The sequence below is a fragment of the Zychaea mexicana genome (genome assembly GCF_025766255.1).
Source record: "Zychaea mexicana strain RSA 1403 chromosome Unknown BDB00scaffold_90, whole genome shotgun sequence".
Classification (NCBI taxonomy): Eukaryota; Fungi; Mucoromycota; class Mucoromycetes; order Mucorales; family Lichtheimiaceae; genus Zychaea; species Zychaea mexicana.
In genome coordinates this window covers 120063-137550 of record NW_026516753.1, presented here as the reverse complement: position 1 = coordinate 137550, position 17488 = coordinate 120063, and the positions used below count along the sequence as shown (strand labels likewise).

Sequence of the window (17488 nt, the reverse complement as noted above, 5' to 3'; positions counted from 1 at the left end):
CGTGTTTTCTTTTTTTTTTCCCGCCTCCCCTTCCCTTTTTTGAACCCTTCTTTTTTTTTTTTTCCAATCCGTCGTTTCTTCTTTTACTTTCCACCACCAACGTACTCAACTATGCCCAAAGTATTCATCATCTTTTACTCGCTCTATCATCATGTCTATACCCTCGCACAGAACGTGCAAAAGGGTCTCGAATCACAAGGTGTACAAGTCGAGTTATATCAGGTAACATTGCTGTTGTTGCTATGACATTATACTATTTTTTTTAATAACCATGGCAACTCTATATACACACATATGAAAGGTTCCTGAGACCTTGGATGACGCCATTCTCGAGAAAATGCACGCACCGGCCAAGCCCGACGTACCCGTGATCACTGTTGACAAGCTCCAGGAAGCAGATGGCTTTTTGTTCGGTTTGCCCACGAGGTGAGTATGCTACATGCGGGTCGCGACAATAAAAAAAGAAGGGGTATTGGCTGACGATGTTTGATGTGTAGATTCGGTATTTTCCCTGCTCAGGTTTGTGTTTCTCTGGCATGGGTTCAAGACAGCTTTGAGAAAAAAAAAAAAGGGGGGGATGCTAACACCTCGTTATTATGTTTTATTTAAGCTCAAGGCCTTTTTGGACAGCACGGGTGGTCTGTGGAGCAATGGCACTTTGGCCGGCAAGTTTGCCGGTACCTTTTTCTCGACGGCCAGTCAACACGGCGGTCAGGAAACCACTGCATTGACTGCGGTGACCTATTTTGCCCACCACGGCATCAATTATGTTCCGTTTGGTTTCGCACACGCCCACTTGTTTAGCAACGACGAAGTGATTGGTGGTTCTGCCTATGGTGCTGGCACTGTTGGTAAGTTTTTGCTTGGGGAGGATGTTGCACAAAGAAGTCCGCGTGCGTGTGTGTGTGTGTGTGTGTGTATGTGTTTGTCCCGCCCACTAAAAACGACTGTTTTCCATCATCAAGCCAACGGTGATGGTTCGCGACAACCCAGTGAAAAGGAACTCGAAATCGCACAAGCTCAGGGTGAAAACTTTGGTAAACTGTTGGTGACTTTTGAAAAGGGGAGCAACGCGTCTGCTGAGAACGGTGATGCCATCAAGACTGAACAACAGAACGGTGCAGCTAAGCAGTCTGAAGAAGAAGAAGAGGCTCCTGCTGCTGCTGCTGCCACCACCACGTCTGCACCGGCTGCTAAACGTGAAGCTGCGCCAAAGAAGGAGGAAGACAAGAAAAACAAGTGTTTCTGCATGTAAAATCGAAATCTGCTCGTTTTGCGCAGTGTACCATTAACTCGTATTTTTATATTATTACACATTTAAAACAACCCCTCTACTTACTATTATGTACATTCCATATCAGCTTAGTCTTACTATTAAAACTCACATTCACACTCTTATACAAGCATCATGTCGCATTGTTTATTTGTTGTAGCACTATAGGGTCTCTGTATATAATATACATATATCAGAAAGAGGTTATTGTTATGCAAAAGTCCTCTGCTCACAAATCTCTCTTGCCCATTAGATTCTTAAACACCAACGTGGAAAAAAGGCCTTGGGTCAATGGCAAATGCTACCATGTCGGGTAATACAATGTGTCATTGTGTATATTTGATTTTGTTGTTACTGGGCGGGCTATAAACAAATGGAATAGTGTGGATGTGTGGATGTGTGCGCGTGCGAGAGGGTCTGTGCATGGTGAGGGTGTCTGTGTGGCAACGCGTGTTGTGAGTGGTGTAAAATGTGATATAGTGAGAGGGGAGAGAGGGAGAGGATTTCGTTGTTTTCATAGACCTGCACGTCTTCGTTCCGCTTGAGCGTTTTTCCAAGTGTCGATCCTTTCTCTCAACCTCCGTTTTAAATCGAACTGGCGGTGTAGCATGATCCGCATGTCATTCTGGCGATCGGTCAGTCTTACCAACTTGGATTCGAGGAACCGTCGAAGTTGATCCAACTCTTTGTCCGAGCTATCGCCTTGGTATGCTTCAATGGGTATGAGGTTGCTCAGATTTAAGGTGGCAACTACAAAAAGAGGATTTTTTTTTTTTTTTTTTGTAAGAGGCTTTTTTGTGTTATCCCAGGTACCGAGGATTTTTGCTTACCATGTGGGGTATTGTCGACCAAGAAGGTTCGGCTTAGATCACGTCCGAGGGCGCACAAGTCTTTGATGTACATGATATCGTTGGTTGCCCTGGATCGCATTCGGATACACGTACGACGTGTCAGGATATGTCTAAAAAAACACAATATTAGCTTTAGAGAGCAATGCTTTTACAACACACACACACACACACACACACAAACGTACGTTATCAAATTTCCCTCAGGATCCAGTACAGAGCGCACCATGCCAGCATACTCATCGTCTCCAGCCGTCCATACAACCACTTCAAAGATGCCTGTTGCCCATATTAAGAACTCCGTCACTCCAGGTCGCAGGATGCCGGCTGTCAAAGTGCTCCGCCCGTCTTCAGCAAAGAAGACATAGTCAGGTTGTGTGAATTCCTCCTGTTGTCCCCGATATGTGTGAAGAAGCGTTTCATCCAGATCAAGCACTGTATACGTTCATTTAATCGACTATTTATCGTGACAACCAAGCACTCAAGTTATACACACACACAAAGAGTTGTTACCTAATGTCGGTCGGTTGTCTGTTTTTTTGGGGAGATGAGGCTTCATTCCTTTCAGTCGAGCATGCATAGAAGGCCATCGTGCCATGAGTGCGTCAAGCGTCGAACATTCCCCACTACACAAAAAAAAGAAAGTCAAAACAAAAATTAGCCAACGTGAGTGAATCAAAAGGCATTCCAAAAATAAAGGGAGAAAGGTGGAAAAAGATGTTGTCAGAAAGGTAAAAGGGTGTATATCTTACTCATCCAATTGTTCAACTAGATTTTCAATTCTGTAAGAAACGTCGGTAGAAGTCTCTCGAGATCGACAAATGTTTAAAAGAGGCGGGTCATTTTCAGCATTATCGGTGGTTGTAGTAGTAGTAGTAGTAGTAGTAGTAACAGTTGTTGTTGTTATATTCGTTGAAGGATTGGGGTCGTTTTCTTTATCATTACGTCTGGAGCGTTTGGCTGTTCGTTTCGTTTTCGTTGCTGCTGCAGAGGAGGGTGCGTTGCGGCTATTACTGCTTTTGTTGAACTGAGCCTGATAACGGGTTTGAACCATGGTATCACCAAAGGCGGAAGAAAAAAAAGATATTTCGGGGGTGGGTACGTGCGTTATGTAGAGTTATGTCAAGTGTGCGGAGGAAGAAGTATGTTGCTTGGGACAAAGAAAGAACGTAGTGAGTTGAGAGGAAAAAGGAAAAGAGGGAAAGAGAGAGAAAGTGAGTTGGCAAAGGGAACAACAACAATAAAAAGCTTTCTTCTGTGTGTGTGTGTGTGTGTGTGTAGGGCGTGTGTTGGTGTGTATGCAAAAAGGGGAAAGAGGAAAAAGAAGAGATGAGCCAACCGCTTTCTCCCTTACTTGCTTTGTCTGGGCTTTTATAATACCGGTTATACAGGACAGAAATATGAGCTCCGATTGAATCGGTTTGTTTGCCCAGCAGTGTCTGTGTGATATGTATGCTATGATGGGGTCCGGAAGGGAACGACAGCTTACATCCTATAATATAGCATGTGTATCCCCCACCTCACCTCACCTCACCCCCAACACCCGTATTCCCATTTCATCAAATCCAGAAGAATGCTGCAGGTACCCTTTGTTTGTTTTGAAAGGTGTGCTGCGCAGAAACGTTACAACGCCACCCCCCCCCCTTCTCCCCTCCCCATGACTTGAAGAATTAGGTACAAAAAGGCTGGTCTGAGCGTGCTGTTTACCTTGTCGATCCCTTTTTCAAACATTTCTTTTATTTTTCATTGTCTAGTCTTTAGGATATAGTTTCTGACTCGTTGCGGCTTCGTTGTTTGTGGAAATAGCAGGAGAGATAGACACGACTCTCAGCTACAATTTGGGCTGGTAAGGAGGGGGGGGAGAAACTAGGCAAGAGCTCCATGTAACTTCAGAGGCCATGGTGCTACGCTCCAAAAGTCCAGTCTAGGTAGCAGCAGTTTTCTGTCCGTGTCGCCATCAACAAAAAAAGTCATTTCAAGTTTTTAGTTCGTCTCTCCCCCTCCCCTGCCCCCCTTTGACAAGTACAAGTCATGTTAACAATGTTTTGGCGGGAAAAGGGGGTTCTGCAACAACAACATCACCGTCAATATCGCATCTCGATAAGTAATGAACCAATGCTATTTAGACCGCAGCAAACAAAGCTCGCTAAATGATATAACTGGCCGCACCCGAGATCGTACATAGCATGCATACATATCATATCCTCCGACCCCATAACAAACACTGCCAACGTGTTGGAAAAGGTTTCTCACTTGTAGACAGTCTCTCTTTCTTCTTCGTTCCTGTTTCACCTAGAGCAAAAGGATCCGACGATCTCGGTTTCTCCAAGACTAAAGATGTGAAGAGTAACATTCAGCACAAGAGGGACAGAAGACAAACGCATAAAGTCAAAAGAAAGGTCAAGAGAGAGCAAAAGCGCAAAAAAGGACGAAATCCAAAAAGTTAAAAAGGGTTTGAGCGGTCTCTTCTTTTTTTTTATATCCAACTTGCTCCTCTTCTTCCCTTTGCGCGCCCTCTCTTCCCACAACTTCCCTTTTTACGTACTTTGAGGTAAGATATCAACGCCTTCTTTAAAGCACACTACAGTCAGTGCAGCACAGCCCTCGTCCTCAAGTAGCCCTCCTGCTGCTCCCTCTCTGACTGTCTTACGTTGCCTGACTCTGCTGCGCACTGAGCACACATATACTCACTCACTCTCTCACTTCTTTTTGTTTTTCTACCGTACTTGAACGTCTTTTTCTTTTCTGTTATTACTCTGGGGAACTCAGGCTAGAAAAGAGCACCAGCACCAGCAACACCATCGTCACACCCAAGTGCACAAACGCAGCCGTCACAACAAGTAGTAGCTTCTACAGATAGCGCCATGTCATCCTCAGCGCAAACGTCAATCTCTACCACTGCGCCTCCTCCGGACATAGGTAACAGCAAACCAAAGTGATTTTCTTTAGCCCATCTTCTTTCATCTTTATTTTTTTTTTCAAAGAATAATTATGCGCAAAAGGGCTGTGGCAGCAGTATTAAGCTCACGCATATTATGCAGATGATCAAGCAACACATCACCTATTCGTTGGCAATATAAGCACCGACAACGTGGAGCAAACCCTGTCACGTATTGTGGTAAGAAGTACTCTCTTTTTTCTGCTATCTCATTATCGTCACCACTGTTCCCATCTCCCCTCCACCCCACAGAAGAGAAGAAAACATGTGTTTTACCCTGCGAAAGAGAGAGAGAGAGAGAGAGAGAGTATGAGAGAGACTAACTACTCTTGTTTTTTTTATATAGTCTTCAGATCATGTCAAAGCAGTGCATTGGCACTTGCTGGAACGCCATGGCACGTTGATGGTCACTTATTTCGATTTAAGACAAGCAGCAGTTGCATTCGAATCATTCACTGCAACGTATAATCAACCGGAATATATACCCGATGATATATTGGCTGAGCTGACCATCACCCCACCTCAAGACAGCCGATCCGCTAGGACGGTAATTGTAACTCTCGACGGTGCTCACGATCGCTTGGTGGAATTCAATTACCAGGTTAAAAAGACTTTCTTCTTTCTATTCATTATGCTACGTTACATGAGTCTAGTAGAAGCTAATGCTACTACACCTTGTAATTGTCTTACACAGGAATTCTTCGATACTTGGGGAGCTACAAGAAACATAAATGAGATGATATTCTCCGGTAGTCTGCGCACGTTCGAAGTTGAATACTTTGACCTACGTGCTCCCTCCCTCGTCACAGCTGCGCTACATAATCACGCCTGTCAGGTAAAAGTCTTTATAAAAAACGTACTCTAATCGGATGACTATGTATGGACCCTAAAATATTTTTATTCTCACAACACCAACCCTTTTTTTTTGTCTTTAAAAATCTTCAGGGTGTAACTTTCTATGTCTGGCAAGGGATAAGCTCTTAAGGCTGCTGAAGAATCCCGTAGACGAATTGAAATCAAAGCAAAAATAAAAGAATGCAAATGAAAAAGTATCTATCTGTAAATAATGGTGGTATGGGCAGCTGGCAGTTCTCTCTCTGATTCATAGTCATCGCCATCGAGTAATGCTCTGTCTTGAACATCATTTACTCGAGTCACCTTCATGTAGCAGGCCAACACATAGGAGTGCTTAATCTCTACAAAGCTTTTGCCTTTATCTCCATCTGCTAAACGCTTTCATGTAGTACGGTGATACCAGGCTTTGTCAAGTTGTCAAGGACGGCAAAGGAATTCTGCGTGGTGAAGGGATGATGGCGGTACTTTTGAAGTGGATATAATGGCATGTAAAAGAGTACCTCCACCCCCACCTCGATATGGAAAACGGAAGCTGTTGAGGGAATTTGAACAGTATCTGTAACATCAACGAACAGTTAGAAACAAAGGCAAAGTTGATGGAATCCAATTGTAACCTGATGGCTGGTCCTTTTGCAATAATCGCACCTTTCATCAGTCGAACGGTCAATAAGGAGATTCCATGTGGCAGTCGATAAGTTCTTTTATCGATTTATCCAGGCCATATTTGTCGACACATTCCTTGGCCAAGTACGTCAGTGGCGACTCCAATCTATTACAGCAATAGGGTCTCGGTAACAAAGCATGACGATGGCACGCAAAGATATACATACCATTTTCCCATTTTGTCAGCGTCTCCATTGGTTATTACGCGCTGGTCTAATAAAGTATAAATAACGGCTACCTGTCGTGTGGTTGTTATCTTTCACGAAATGCACAATTATGGTCTAAATTATTAAATCACACGACGAACTTTATATACTTTTCTCGCACGCAAACTATCCTTCCCACCATCGTCAGATAATAACTTGACGGGTGCCAACGTTTTATACATATATAGAACAGTTACAGGTTGGATTCTGATATATATATATATATATATATATATTACAACAGGGTCAGTTCTTGCTCTTTTGGTAGGGACTACTAGCTCCAAAAAAATACACGGAAGGTAGTGCTTGTGAGAGTGCGGTACAGTAAAGTTATGTGGTTAGGTATATTGCATGCATTTCAAGGTCATCTTTTGATTATTCAAACCGTTTTAAATAAAGCCCAAGAAGCTGCAGCAGTTATTCCCTGTCCTTCCAAGCAAAGTCATCCGCTTTGAGCCCCAGTAAGTACGATAAGCCGTGTGTACTCTTTCTGGACAGAGATGATGCGTTCCGCCATCCATCATAAAGAGCCGTCCTTTTTGCTTAATAGTAATCACTCACTAATAGCAAGTTGTAGTAGGTGCTAATTCTAAAGATACTTGCACACACGTCGTTGAACTCACCATGATTAGATATACTAATTATTAACATCTACCCTCATAGCAAATCTTGAGACATGCATACATAGTGTTGCTATTGAGCTACACAGTAAAGTTAATACAGTAGCACGATAGCGCGTAGCAAACAGTACAGCAATAAGTAGAATATCACCATAAATTACACTTTATTCTGGCTGCAATGTTTCGATGCATACATATAAAAAAGGGTACATGGTTTGTGTATAACGATGTAAAGCCGTTCATAACATATTGAGTGATATCAAGGAAGAAGAAGGGAAAACACTGTGCAGTGCATATATCATGTGTCCGGTCCAGGCAGGGAATCTCCGAGCTTGCCCTCTATTTTATATTCTGTCAACGAAAATTTGGAACTTCTGCAGCTTGCCTTTTAATCTTTTCCAAAATGGCGACAGCAGCAGCTCTCGATCAACCCGATTTAATGAACGTTGATGCATCCACAAACGGCCATGCTGAGGAAAATCCGTCACTGCCACCACCGACTGAAGAACAAGTCCATCAAGAGCCATCAGAAGAAACAGAGCAACAGACAGAAGAAAATGGAGAAAGCAAACCTATTGTGGGTATCATTTATCCTCCACCCAACATTCGAGGTACTTTTTTTTGTCTTTTCTCTCTCTCCCCCTTGTTTGAATTGCTTCACCCAGTCATCAAGAGAAGAAAATCGGGTACTGATTCTTATCCCGTTCCTACAAAAAAACACACACACACACACACACAGAAACGATCGATACTGCTGCTGGCATTCTTGCCAACAAACCGCCACAACTTGAAGATCGTATTCGCGAAAACGAAAAACATAATGCCAAATTCTGTTTCTTGAATCCGAGTGATCCGTACCATGCCTACTATCAATTTAAACTACAAGAAGTTCGAGAAGGAAAAGGTAGCTTTTTTCGATTCCATCGGGCCAATCAAGTTTTTTTTTTTTTAAATTGAGGCACTTTAGAACTAATTGACCCACCCATATTGTAGTTCCTGTGAAAGCAGCAGCAAAAGAAGAAAAGGAAGTTATTGAAGCTGAAGAAATTGAAATGCGACCGAAAGAACCTGAAGCATTTCAGTTTTCAGCAAGCATGCCAGCAATGTCAGCTCAAGATCTGTATGTTACTCACCTAAAAGGACAGAGAGAGAAAATAATCTCTCTCATGTGCGTATGTAAAGGAGGTGCTGATGGGATTGCCTTTTATCTTTTCACTCTTAGGGATATCATGAAGCTTACAGCTCAATTTGCAGCACGTAACGGTCGTCAGTTCATTAACCAGCTCGCGCAACGTGAATCCAGAAATTATCAGTTTGACTTTTTACGGCCATCACACAGTTTATTTCCATTTTTCACCGAACTCGTTAGACAGTACACAAAGGTCCTTGCACCGCCTGCAGATCTGAAGGAGAAACTGAAAGAGAATACGCAAAACAAATACCGGATCCTCTCCAGAGTCAAAGAACGCGTCGAATGGGTCGCTTGGGTGGAGGCTGAAAAGAAAAAGAAGGCTGATGAAGATGAAAAAGAACGAAGTAAGTTTCATTCCCTCTATATGTATGATCCATGTGGAAAAAAGAAAGATAGCAAATGGTTAACCGCCCCCCCCCTCCGCTTATTGGATAATAGTTGCTTATGCTACTATTGACTGGCATGATTTCGTTATTGTCGAGACGGTCGAATTTACAGAGACAGACGATAACATGGATTTGCCACCACCCATGAGCTTGTCGGAACTGGAGAATATGTCGCTTGCAGAAAAGAGAATGAATGCCATCATTCAACCTGCTCAGGAAGAGAAACCAGGCGATGTGGAGATGGATGTAAGTTGTTTGTTTCAAAGAAAAGAGAACAAGGCAATTTGCTGATAGTGACCCCATTCTAGATTGAAGATGTGGATATGGAGGAGAGTGACAATGAAGAAGAAGAAGCAGCACAGCAGGCACAACAGGTCAAGGTTCCCGATACAAACGCACCCTTCAAAATCCGTACGGATTACAAACCCAAGGTGTTGGGCGCTGCACAAGCCAAGGGACAGGAGCCAACGCAGATCTGTCCTCGTTGCGGTGAGCGGATCCCGATGTCAGAAATGGACGAGCATATGCGTATTGAGTTGCTGGATCCCAAATGGAAGGAACAGAAGCTGGCTGCAGAAGCAAAGAAGAAGGACAGCAACTTGCTTCAAGAGGGCACAGATGTTGCCAAAATCTTAAAGAACTTCTCGGGATACCGAACAGATATCTTCGGCAGCGAGGAAACGGAGATTGGTAAAAAGGTGCACGAAGAAGAACAAGAGGAAGCCGAGGACGCAATGAAGAAAGAGCGTGTCATTTGGGATGGGCACTCGGCAACCATCAACCTGGCGACGCAGCGAGCACAACAGCACACGTCTATTGAAGAGCAAATTGCTGCCATTCATAGAAGCAAAGGATTTACCGGGTAAGCATTTCCCCCCCCCTCCTCCTCCTTCAAGTTTTTTATTTTCCATGCTGACACATCTCTCATAAAATTCTCACCCTAGTGACGGATATGGCCCTGCTGGTCCACGTATGCCAGGTTCAAATTATCCTGATCCATCCATGGCGCCACCACAACCTGGTCAACAACCCTACTACAGCGCACCACCGCCGTCTGGATCGGTGCCTATACCAGACGGTGGGGCATTCAACAACCAATTGCCCAACATGTATGCACAACCACAACAGCAGTTGCCACCACAGCCGACCATGAACACGCCCGAACAGCCTGCGGGAGGAGATGCTGGTGTTCGAAAAGCCGAGGATGAACTCGAGGGACAGAGCGAAGCGAAGCGGGCGCGTATGGATAGCCATGATCAGACACAGACACAGGCCTCTCCAGCTGCCCCGGCTACGCCAATGACTCCGGCTACGCCAGCAAAGGCTATACCAACTCCTGCTGCTGCTGGTACACCCACTGGTGCTGCTCCTCTTGGCGCGAACACTGCTGCTAATACTGGTGCACCACAATGGTCCGACCAACCGGTGAGTAAAAAAAAAAGGACCAAGTGGTGTGTGTGTGTGTGTGTGTGTGAAAATTATACCTTATGAGTGGAGAGTATTTACTGATTATTTTCCAAACCCCCCGCCCCCCTTTGAATGAACATGACAGCTATCGATCACGCTGAACATTGCTACACCCAATATGCCCGAAAAGCCAGAATGGAACCTCAAGGGTGAGACGATCACCATCTCGGATATGCTACCAAGTACATTGGTCTCGACGGTGAAGGATCGTATCTCATCACAGTTGGGTATGCCAGCAGGCAAGCAGAAGCTTTCGACCACAGGCAACAACGTTGTGCTTAACAATAGCAAGAGTTTGCACTTTTATGGTATCATGGACGGCAATACTATCACTCTGGGCTTAAAAGAGAGAGGCAAAAAATAAGAAGCATATCATCCATCTCATCCGTCATCGTTCTCACTTTCACAATCTCTCTCTCTCTCTCTCTCGCCGCCCGCCCCAAAAAAAGTTATATATTTAACATATATAAAAGCTGTTTCTTTTGTTCATAACAAACCTCCTCTTGCCCATAGATACTCCAAGTTACTCAAGGAAAGGGGGCGGTATGCTTGTATCTGATTTTGTATGTGTCAGGAAGTCTACCGTGGGCAATTTCTTGATGGCTGTGTGTGATATAAATTGTGTGTGGGGTGAGAAGGGGAATGGTACTAGAACAGAGCGGTCCAATGTACGACCATGATTTGAGGTTATGTAACAGCTATTCTCTCTTATGTAACGGACATTCTCATAGAAAAACGCCACGCATAAATCTATATATACTTGATCCCTGCAGCTTCTTTTCTTTCCTTTTGTTCACCTTTTTCTTCTTCTCTCCTATCACCGAATATAACAAACAATGACTGGTGGATTCAACAATAACGTACCAACAAAGTTCCCGAAGCACTTGGTCCCGAAAGGACCTAACGGACCTGAACTTCTCGAGACGGAACGTGCCAAGGCTTCATTCAACGTCAATGCCATGTCCACGTTTATGTATGGCAAAGAGTTCCTTGAAAAAATGCAAAACGTGGCTCGTGTCCTGGACTCTGAGCCGGCTTTCGAAAAGACCCAACGCTACTATCAGGGTCGACCTGAAAGAGTCGCCCATGCCTATGAAAAAGACAAGCGCATTGTCGAGCTTACCGAGTATGTTTTTTTTTGTTTATAAAAACCTCAAACGTTTGTTCGTGATGCTTTAGAATTAAACTGACAAAAAAAAATTAGAGAATTAAATTGGGATTTGGCAGATCGCCGTATCGCTAATATGCTATACGATCAAAGCACGCCTGTAAGTTATCAGTCATGTCAAGCGCTACATGTGCCTGGAGAAAGAATCACTGATTGATTGATTGATTGGTTTGAAACACATAGTATTCGCTTCATTATGGCATGTTCTTGCCCACTTTGGAAGGTCAATGTAACGAAGAGCAACGCAAACTGTTTTTGGAACCCGCATTACGTCATGAAATCATTGGTTGCTATGCACAGACCGAGGTATGCATATAGAAAGGGCATCATGGAACCTCATACGATCCACTGACGACGTCGCATGGACACATGTTGTGTAGCTTGGACACGGTAGCAATGTGCAAGGATTGGAAACACTCGCCACGTATATCCCAGAAACCAATGAATTTGAGATTCATTCACCCCACCTGACTTCATCCAAATGGTGGATTGGTGGTTTGGGCAAGACCGCCAACTATGCTGTTGTCATGGCTCGCTTGATTATTCATAACAAGGATTATGGACCACATCCTTTCTGTGTGCAGGTAGGTTTTTGATACTCAATAACGAGTTGCTACTTCGCATCGATTTAATAAGCAAACACACGGATGCTTATTAGATCCGTAGCCTTGAGGACCATCGCCCTTTGCCTGGCATTACCGTGGGTGACATTGGTCCCAAGTTCGGATACGCCACAACAGATAATGGCTTCCTTCTCTTTGACCATTATCGAGTGCCCCATGTATCGTTTTTGGCAAAGTTCTCCCAAGTTAAACCTGGCAGTGGCGAGTATGTCAAGCCACCCAATGCGCGTCTCTCCTACGGTACCATGGTCTATGTCCGTGCCAACATTGTGAATGGTAGGATCCTTGGAGGGGGACCCTTTACCTCTCCCAAGCCTTCATTTGGCACCCGGAAAAAAAAAGATTTCTAAAAAGTCGTCATTATTTCCAGGAAGCCGATTTGCTCTTGCGCGTGGTGCAACGGTTGCTGTTCGATACTGCTCCGTGCGTCGACAGTTCGTGGATGCTGCCGAGCCACGCAAGTGGAACAACCAAGTCGTCGAGACGCCTGTCATTGATTATACCATGGTCCAGTATCGTCTGCTCACAATTGTTGCCAGTATTTATGCACTGCATTTTACGGGTCGCGAAATGTTTCGATTGTACGACTTGAATCATGCTGCAATGAAGGAGGGCAATTACAGTCTGTTGGCCGATGTCCATGCTAGCTCGTCTGGTTTGAAGAGGTAAAAAAATTTCATTGGGAATATGTATGCGGGCACAGCGATTTATCTTTGGATGAAACTAGATGTTTAAAACGTGTTCTTCCATTATTTAGTCTTACTACGACAATGGCTGTAGATGGCTTAGAGCAGTGCCGTCGTGCTTGTGGTGGTCATGGTTACAGTTTGTTCTCTGGCTTGGGTCAATTCTATCAAGATTACCTTCCCAATGTTACTGTAAGTTATCTGCGAGACCGCAATTGTATTAACAAAATTAAAAAGTCTTTAACAACATGGCAATTTACTTTTTTAGTTTGAAGGTGATAACTATGTCCTCACACAACAAACCGCCCGCTATCTTTTGAAGACCTTCCGCAACGTGATTGCTGGCAAAGCCAAGCCTTCCGAGCATAACCTCACCATCACCTACTTGACTCAATATATGCAGAACCCCAAGGCTACGTGTCCAGCATCTTCTGGCGCCGAGCTCTTGAACCCCGAGATCCTCTTGAGCGCATTCGGATTCCGCGCCGCGTTTGCTATTGCCCAAGTGGCCGAAGACATTGACCGCAACGGCCGCACATGGAACTCCATGCTGGTTGAAATTAATCGTATCTCCAAGGCTCACTGTCAGTACATGATTGTCCGCAACTTCTTTATCGGACTACAGCAAGCTACGGATAAGGAGCTCGGTGTTGCTGAGCGCAAGGTTTTGCAAGCGCTGGCCTGCTTGTTCGCTTTGCACACCATTGAGACAGAAATGTCCGAGTTCATGATGTCAGGATATTTGTCGCCCGAGCAAGGCAAGATGGTCAGGGATCAAGTGCTCGAGTTACTTGCTCGTGTTCGTCCCGATGCTGTGCCTTTGGTGGACGCCTTTGCATTGCCTGATTATTACCTTGCTTCGGCGCTGGGTCGCTCTGATGGAAAGGTATTATACCACTATATCTTGGCTTTTCTTTTTATCCTAAAAGTAGGTTTTGGTTCTTGCATTGTGCTGACTTTATCCATCCACTCTAGGTTTATGAATCGATTACAGAGATGGCAGAAAGAGAACCACTCAACCACACCTTGGTCGTAGATAGCTACGACAAGTACATCAAGCCTTTCGTGCATGCTGGTTTGGAAAGGAAAAAGAACGAATCTAAGCTTTAAACTTTGATGGGGCAGAAACACTGTATGATATGATACAACAATAAATGTATAGGTATATAGCTATAATTCAATATCAGGCATTTTAGTATGTCTTCTTACTGTAATTCTCTATAAACTTCAGTTCTTCTTGATGGATCGTGTACATTAACAATGTAACAGATTTTTTCAGCTTTGGCCGAAAGAATGCACAAGAATTATGGATATTACTATCTTACAGGATGATTTACAATCTTATTATTTACAGTAGATTGTAGGGTGATGGTAGTAAGAACAAAGAAAGGCAATTGGTGTAAAGTCGTCAATATAGTAAGTATTGCTGAGAAATAGAATATCGCTTATACATCAAAAGTTCACCTCCCTTCTGCAATATATTATTCTCTGGGATAAGAGAAATGATATCAGGTCGATGACGCTCACGTGCGGCAATAGGAAGCGACGCCTCAGTTAATGATCCAGTTACTCTTTGGTCGATTCAAGCAAAACTCACCAACGTTTCAGAGTCAACATTGTTAATGAAGAAGATGAAGACTGATTGAACCGAGCGGAAAAAAGGAATGCGTACATTAAATTAGGTCTCGGTTATGCGCACACAATAAAGATTACCCTTCCCTTGTCACAATATGTACCACAGGTATTGCTAGTATATATATATATATATATATATATATATATCATTGATAGATGATAATGCGATTGATATTTTCAAACGCTGTTCTATGACCTCAACTTGCGCAGCCGTTGTTACCACCGGAATGCCGAGCCCAATGAACACAACATGACAATCACTTTTCGGTATCCACAAAACCCTTAAATGTTGTGCTGTTTGTGTTGACGGGAACGGAATTACTCAAACAAGGTCCATCTTGAGCGCAAACGGATATCGCGTCGCGTATGGTATTGCCCAGCTGATTAAGAACTTGCACAATCAAACGGCAGCTCTTGGACTTTTCGCGTCTGCAAACTCTAACTTACGATATATTCTCATCGATAACCCTTCTCGTTACCTTTCAGCGCGCTTTCGGAAAAAAGGACCTGGCTGCATCCGAGCGCAAATTCCTCCGCATTCTTTCCTACCTGCGTCTTTTCGCATTGCACACCATGGGGAGAAGGTTATATCCAAGTTTTTTTGCATGTCCGGTCAAGTTATAACGACGCAAGCCATTTGATGATGAAAACAAGCTCTCAATTCAGTTGCTCAAATCCGGCCTGATGTTACTTGTCTTACCAAATCTATACTTATCCCCGCTTGTATGCGTCGTCGTTAGGATGGTGATGCTTATAAGGCTCTTTTCGAGTTCGTCATAGTCATTTATCTCGATCAAATTGTAGCATACTTTCTAGCCGTGGGAAGTGTAATCAGCCTTTCATATATGTCAAACAGGTCTAAGCTTTATAATTTACACAAAGCAATAGTTTGTGCTCCTATTTGTTTTACAGTAGGAAAATTGCATAAATTAGCATAAGCAGATTATATACGTCGAATCGATAGTACATAGTAATTCACGAAAATACTATCATTTTAACACTAACCGGCTCATAGAGTCAACAAACATAAACCAGTAAAACGGGGACATGGGCTCTAATATCATAATAATAAGCATTTGTGTATGATAGCAATGCTCATCGCGATTCAAACTCTATTTATGCCCGTTGTTATGGTAAGCGTTTCCACTTGGATAACAAGCTACTAGCCCGTTTAGGCCTACATGCTGCCACTATCTTAAAGTAAGCATGCTGGTTTTCCCACTCAAAAGCTGAGCATTTTGCATCAATGTGGGTAGATAAGCCACTGTCTAAGTCATCACATTTACCCCAGATACAGGTTACGTTTTTTACTACCTGTAAAGCACCATGTAGTATAATGATGGTGCCAATTATACATTGTCGTGGATTTCCTTTTGTCTCGCGGGAAATGACATTAATAACCCGAGATCATGGCTAGTAGATACATACGATAAAGAAAAGGCGTGAAAAAATCGTTAAAAGGGAAGGGCTTGGATGGGACCAGAAAGGAAGTACATGCTGTGTAACCGAAGAAGGAAACAATGTTTATGGAATGGGGAAGGAGGTCTCTAATAAAAATACACATGTTGCTTCCTTTTTATTTGTTTATTTATTAGAGAATGCGTTTGAGTATCCGTGGAATGAACGAGGAAGAAAGTAAATTACCGTTATACTAACAGTAAGATGCTGATGTATGAGAGGAACATTTAGACGCTCTTGACGCATTTATCAAAGCTAAACGAGTATATGAAGTTTTCAATGCCAAAATATGATTTCATTTTTTTGTTATTGCTAAAAGTAACATGTTGTCGTCAACCAATTATCAGTATTTATTTACACCACCCGCCACTCTTGCTTTATGTTATCGGACGCCCCAACGCCGACACCGCGCCCATCTTCTTTAGGTTTAATGAGTGCGTGCAATTAAAACGGCATCTTTCATGCATCAAAAGTATGGACTTGGCGTGATGGTCACAGAGACAATGCTTGCCTCAATGACACAAAGTGTTGTTTTTGTAGTACAGAATGTTGTAACAGCTTAGACCCACAGCTTATGCAAAAGAATTAGGTGAATGCAAATGATGGGCTTATACTTGTTACTTTTTCTGGTAGTGAGTTCCATTAAATATATGCACATCGGGATTCGGATCATTCAATGTTACATGCTTTGATCGGTTACGACACATTATGGATACCAGCCCTTGAGCTCACTAAATTGTTACCTCCTCTTGTCGGCTAATCCTTATCTCTGGAAGTAGTCGTTGTACAGATCTCAAATTGGTGTTTTTGTAGTCTATGCGATATCTGTCATCTGGAAAACTTTTATTGGTGCTAATATTTGAAAAAAAATCGACATTGTTGGGTATCATCCATAACACATCGCTTGTTAGTTCTTGCACATCTTGGTTGCTATACAGTGTATGTTTACAAATATATTACCTACTTTGCTTTCCTACCGCAAGCGCTAACAATCCCAAAAGATTTCACAATGCCACCTTTTAAAAAAGATCGCGAAAAAGATATTCGGTCTTTTTATTTTTGAATTGCAAAGCAAGTTTCCATTTAAGCTTATGTCTGGTCTGTAAATCTCTATCAGATTAATCATGACATAGCCTCGAGCCTTTTCCAAAAAAATTGTTGCATGATTGCTATCTTATTCTCTTGCGATTTGCTTAAAAGAAAGCAATGACGTGGGAAAATAGACAATGATAAAGAAAGAACACGCAAGAGATCCGAGACGGATTGCTTCATAAAAGGAAATAGGTCTGAGCGCGCGACCGGCACACATTCACATTGACTAGGAGATAGCACCAGAAACGAAAGAGAGGTTCAAACACCAATCGCAACATAAACCATACGTCGGATCTAGCACTTGGTAGTATGCGGACACCCTGTGTACTTGTCGTTGTAGCAAGATACATTACCATTTTTATCCATCTAAAATCGACC

General features: G+C 43.2%; 6 protein-coding genes across 6 annotated transcripts; 4 read left to right on the top strand and 2 right to left on the bottom strand.

Moving 5' to 3' along the window:
* The first annotated feature begins 26 nt into the window (after positions 1 to 26).
* On the top strand, positions 27 to 1399 carry BDB00DRAFT_843880 (flavoprotein-like protein). Its single transcript, XM_053124989.1, has 5 exons — positions 27 to 222; positions 302 to 426; positions 498 to 519; positions 611 to 851; positions 966 to 1399. The coding sequence occupies exons 1-5, from the start codon at positions 112 to 114 to the stop codon at positions 1253 to 1255; spliced, it is 789 nt and encodes a 262-aa protein (XP_052975584.1). The 5' UTR covers positions 27 to 111; the 3' UTR covers positions 1256 to 1399.
* Positions 1400 to 2126, bottom strand: BDB00DRAFT_843877 (uncharacterized protein). The gene has a single exon (XM_053124988.1). The coding sequence runs from the start codon at positions 1789 to 1791 to the stop codon at positions 1600 to 1602; it is 192 nt and encodes a 63-aa protein (XP_052975583.1). The 5' UTR covers positions 1792 to 2126; the 3' UTR covers positions 1400 to 1599.
* On the bottom strand, positions 1400 to 3447 carry BDB00DRAFT_843876 (HAD-like domain-containing protein). The gene is made up of 5 exons (XM_053124987.1): positions 2874 to 3447; positions 2635 to 2747; positions 2310 to 2556; positions 2104 to 2234; positions 1400 to 2023 (listed from the first exon to the last, which is right to left on the bottom strand). Exons 1-5 carry the CDS (start codon positions 3173 to 3175, stop codon positions 1788 to 1790), a joined length of 1029 nt encoding a protein of 342 aa, XP_052975582.1. The 5' UTR covers positions 3176 to 3447; the 3' UTR covers positions 1400 to 1787.
* A 1804-nt stretch (positions 3448 to 5251) lies between these two features.
* Positions 5252 to 6111, top strand: BDB00DRAFT_843863 (uncharacterized protein). The gene is made up of 4 exons (XM_053124986.1): positions 5252 to 5326; positions 5406 to 5660; positions 5754 to 5894; positions 6005 to 6111. The coding sequence occupies exons 2-4, from the start codon at positions 5463 to 5465 to the stop codon at positions 6041 to 6043; spliced, it is 378 nt and encodes a 125-aa protein (XP_052975581.1). The 5' UTR covers positions 5252 to 5326; positions 5406 to 5462; the 3' UTR covers positions 6044 to 6111.
* A 1695-nt stretch (positions 6112 to 7806) lies between these two features.
* BDB00DRAFT_791199 (Pre-mRNA splicing factor PRP21 like protein-domain-containing protein) lies at positions 7807 to 10812 on the top strand (the record flags this gene model as incomplete). The annotated part of the gene is made up of 8 exons (XM_053121023.1): positions 7807 to 8014; positions 8143 to 8307; positions 8397 to 8523; positions 8626 to 8939; positions 9034 to 9227; positions 9290 to 9843; positions 9926 to 10406; positions 10534 to 10812. 8 exons carry the CDS (start codon positions 7807 to 7809, stop codon positions 10810 to 10812), a joined length of 2322 nt encoding a protein of 773 aa, XP_052975580.1.
* A 472-nt stretch (positions 10813 to 11284) lies between these two features.
* BDB00DRAFT_770880 (acyl-CoA dehydrogenase/oxidase) lies at positions 11285 to 14035 on the top strand (the record flags this gene model as incomplete). Its single annotated transcript, XM_053119922.1, has 9 exons — positions 11285 to 11574; positions 11653 to 11716; positions 11800 to 11922; positions 11997 to 12200; positions 12275 to 12515; positions 12610 to 12904; positions 12997 to 13117; positions 13194 to 13811; positions 13901 to 14035. The coding sequence occupies 9 exons, from the start codon at positions 11285 to 11287 to the stop codon at positions 14033 to 14035; spliced, it is 2091 nt and encodes a 696-aa protein (XP_052975579.1).
* Between the last annotated feature and the right edge of the window lie 3453 nt (positions 14036 to 17488).

Excerpts from the sequence above, each read along its gene's own strand:
- BDB00DRAFT_843880 (XM_053124989.1), top strand. The coding sequence starts at position 112 with ATGCCCAAAGTATTCATCATCTTTTACTCGCTCTATCATCATGTCTAT. Across the intron at positions 427-497 it reads TTGTTCGGTTTGCCCACGAG|ATTCGGTATTTTCCCTGCTC; the intron begins GTGAGTATGCTA and ends TTTGATGTGTAG. Across the intron at positions 852-965 it reads CTATGGTGCTGGCACTGTTG|CCAACGGTGATGGTTCGCGA; the intron begins GTAAGTTTTTGC and ends TCCATCATCAAG.
- BDB00DRAFT_843877 (XM_053124988.1), bottom strand. The coding sequence starts at position 1,791 with ATGAAAACAACGAAATCCTCTCCCTCTCTCCCCTCTCACTATATCACA.
- BDB00DRAFT_843876 (XM_053124987.1), bottom strand. The coding sequence starts at position 3,175 with ATGGTTCAAACCCGTTATCAGGCTCAGTTCAACAAAAGCAGTAATAGC. Across the intron at positions 2,748-2,873 it reads CTAGTTGAACAATTGGATGA|TGGGGAATGTTCGACGCTTG; the intron begins GTAAGATATACA and ends TTTTTTGTGTAG. Across the intron at positions 2,024-2,103 it reads GGTCGACAATACCCCACATG|TTGCCACCTTAAATCTGAGC; the intron begins GTAAGCAAAAAT and ends CTCTTTTTGTAG.
- BDB00DRAFT_843863 (XM_053124986.1), top strand. The coding sequence starts at position 5,463 with ATGGTCACTTATTTCGATTTAAGACAAGCAGCAGTTGCATTCGAATCA. Across the intron at positions 5,661-5,753 it reads TGGTGGAATTCAATTACCAG|GAATTCTTCGATACTTGGGG; the intron begins GTTAAAAAGACT and ends TGTCTTACACAG. Across the intron at positions 5,895-6,004 it reads TACATAATCACGCCTGTCAG|GGTGTAACTTTCTATGTCTG; the intron begins GTAAAAGTCTTT and ends AAAAATCTTCAG.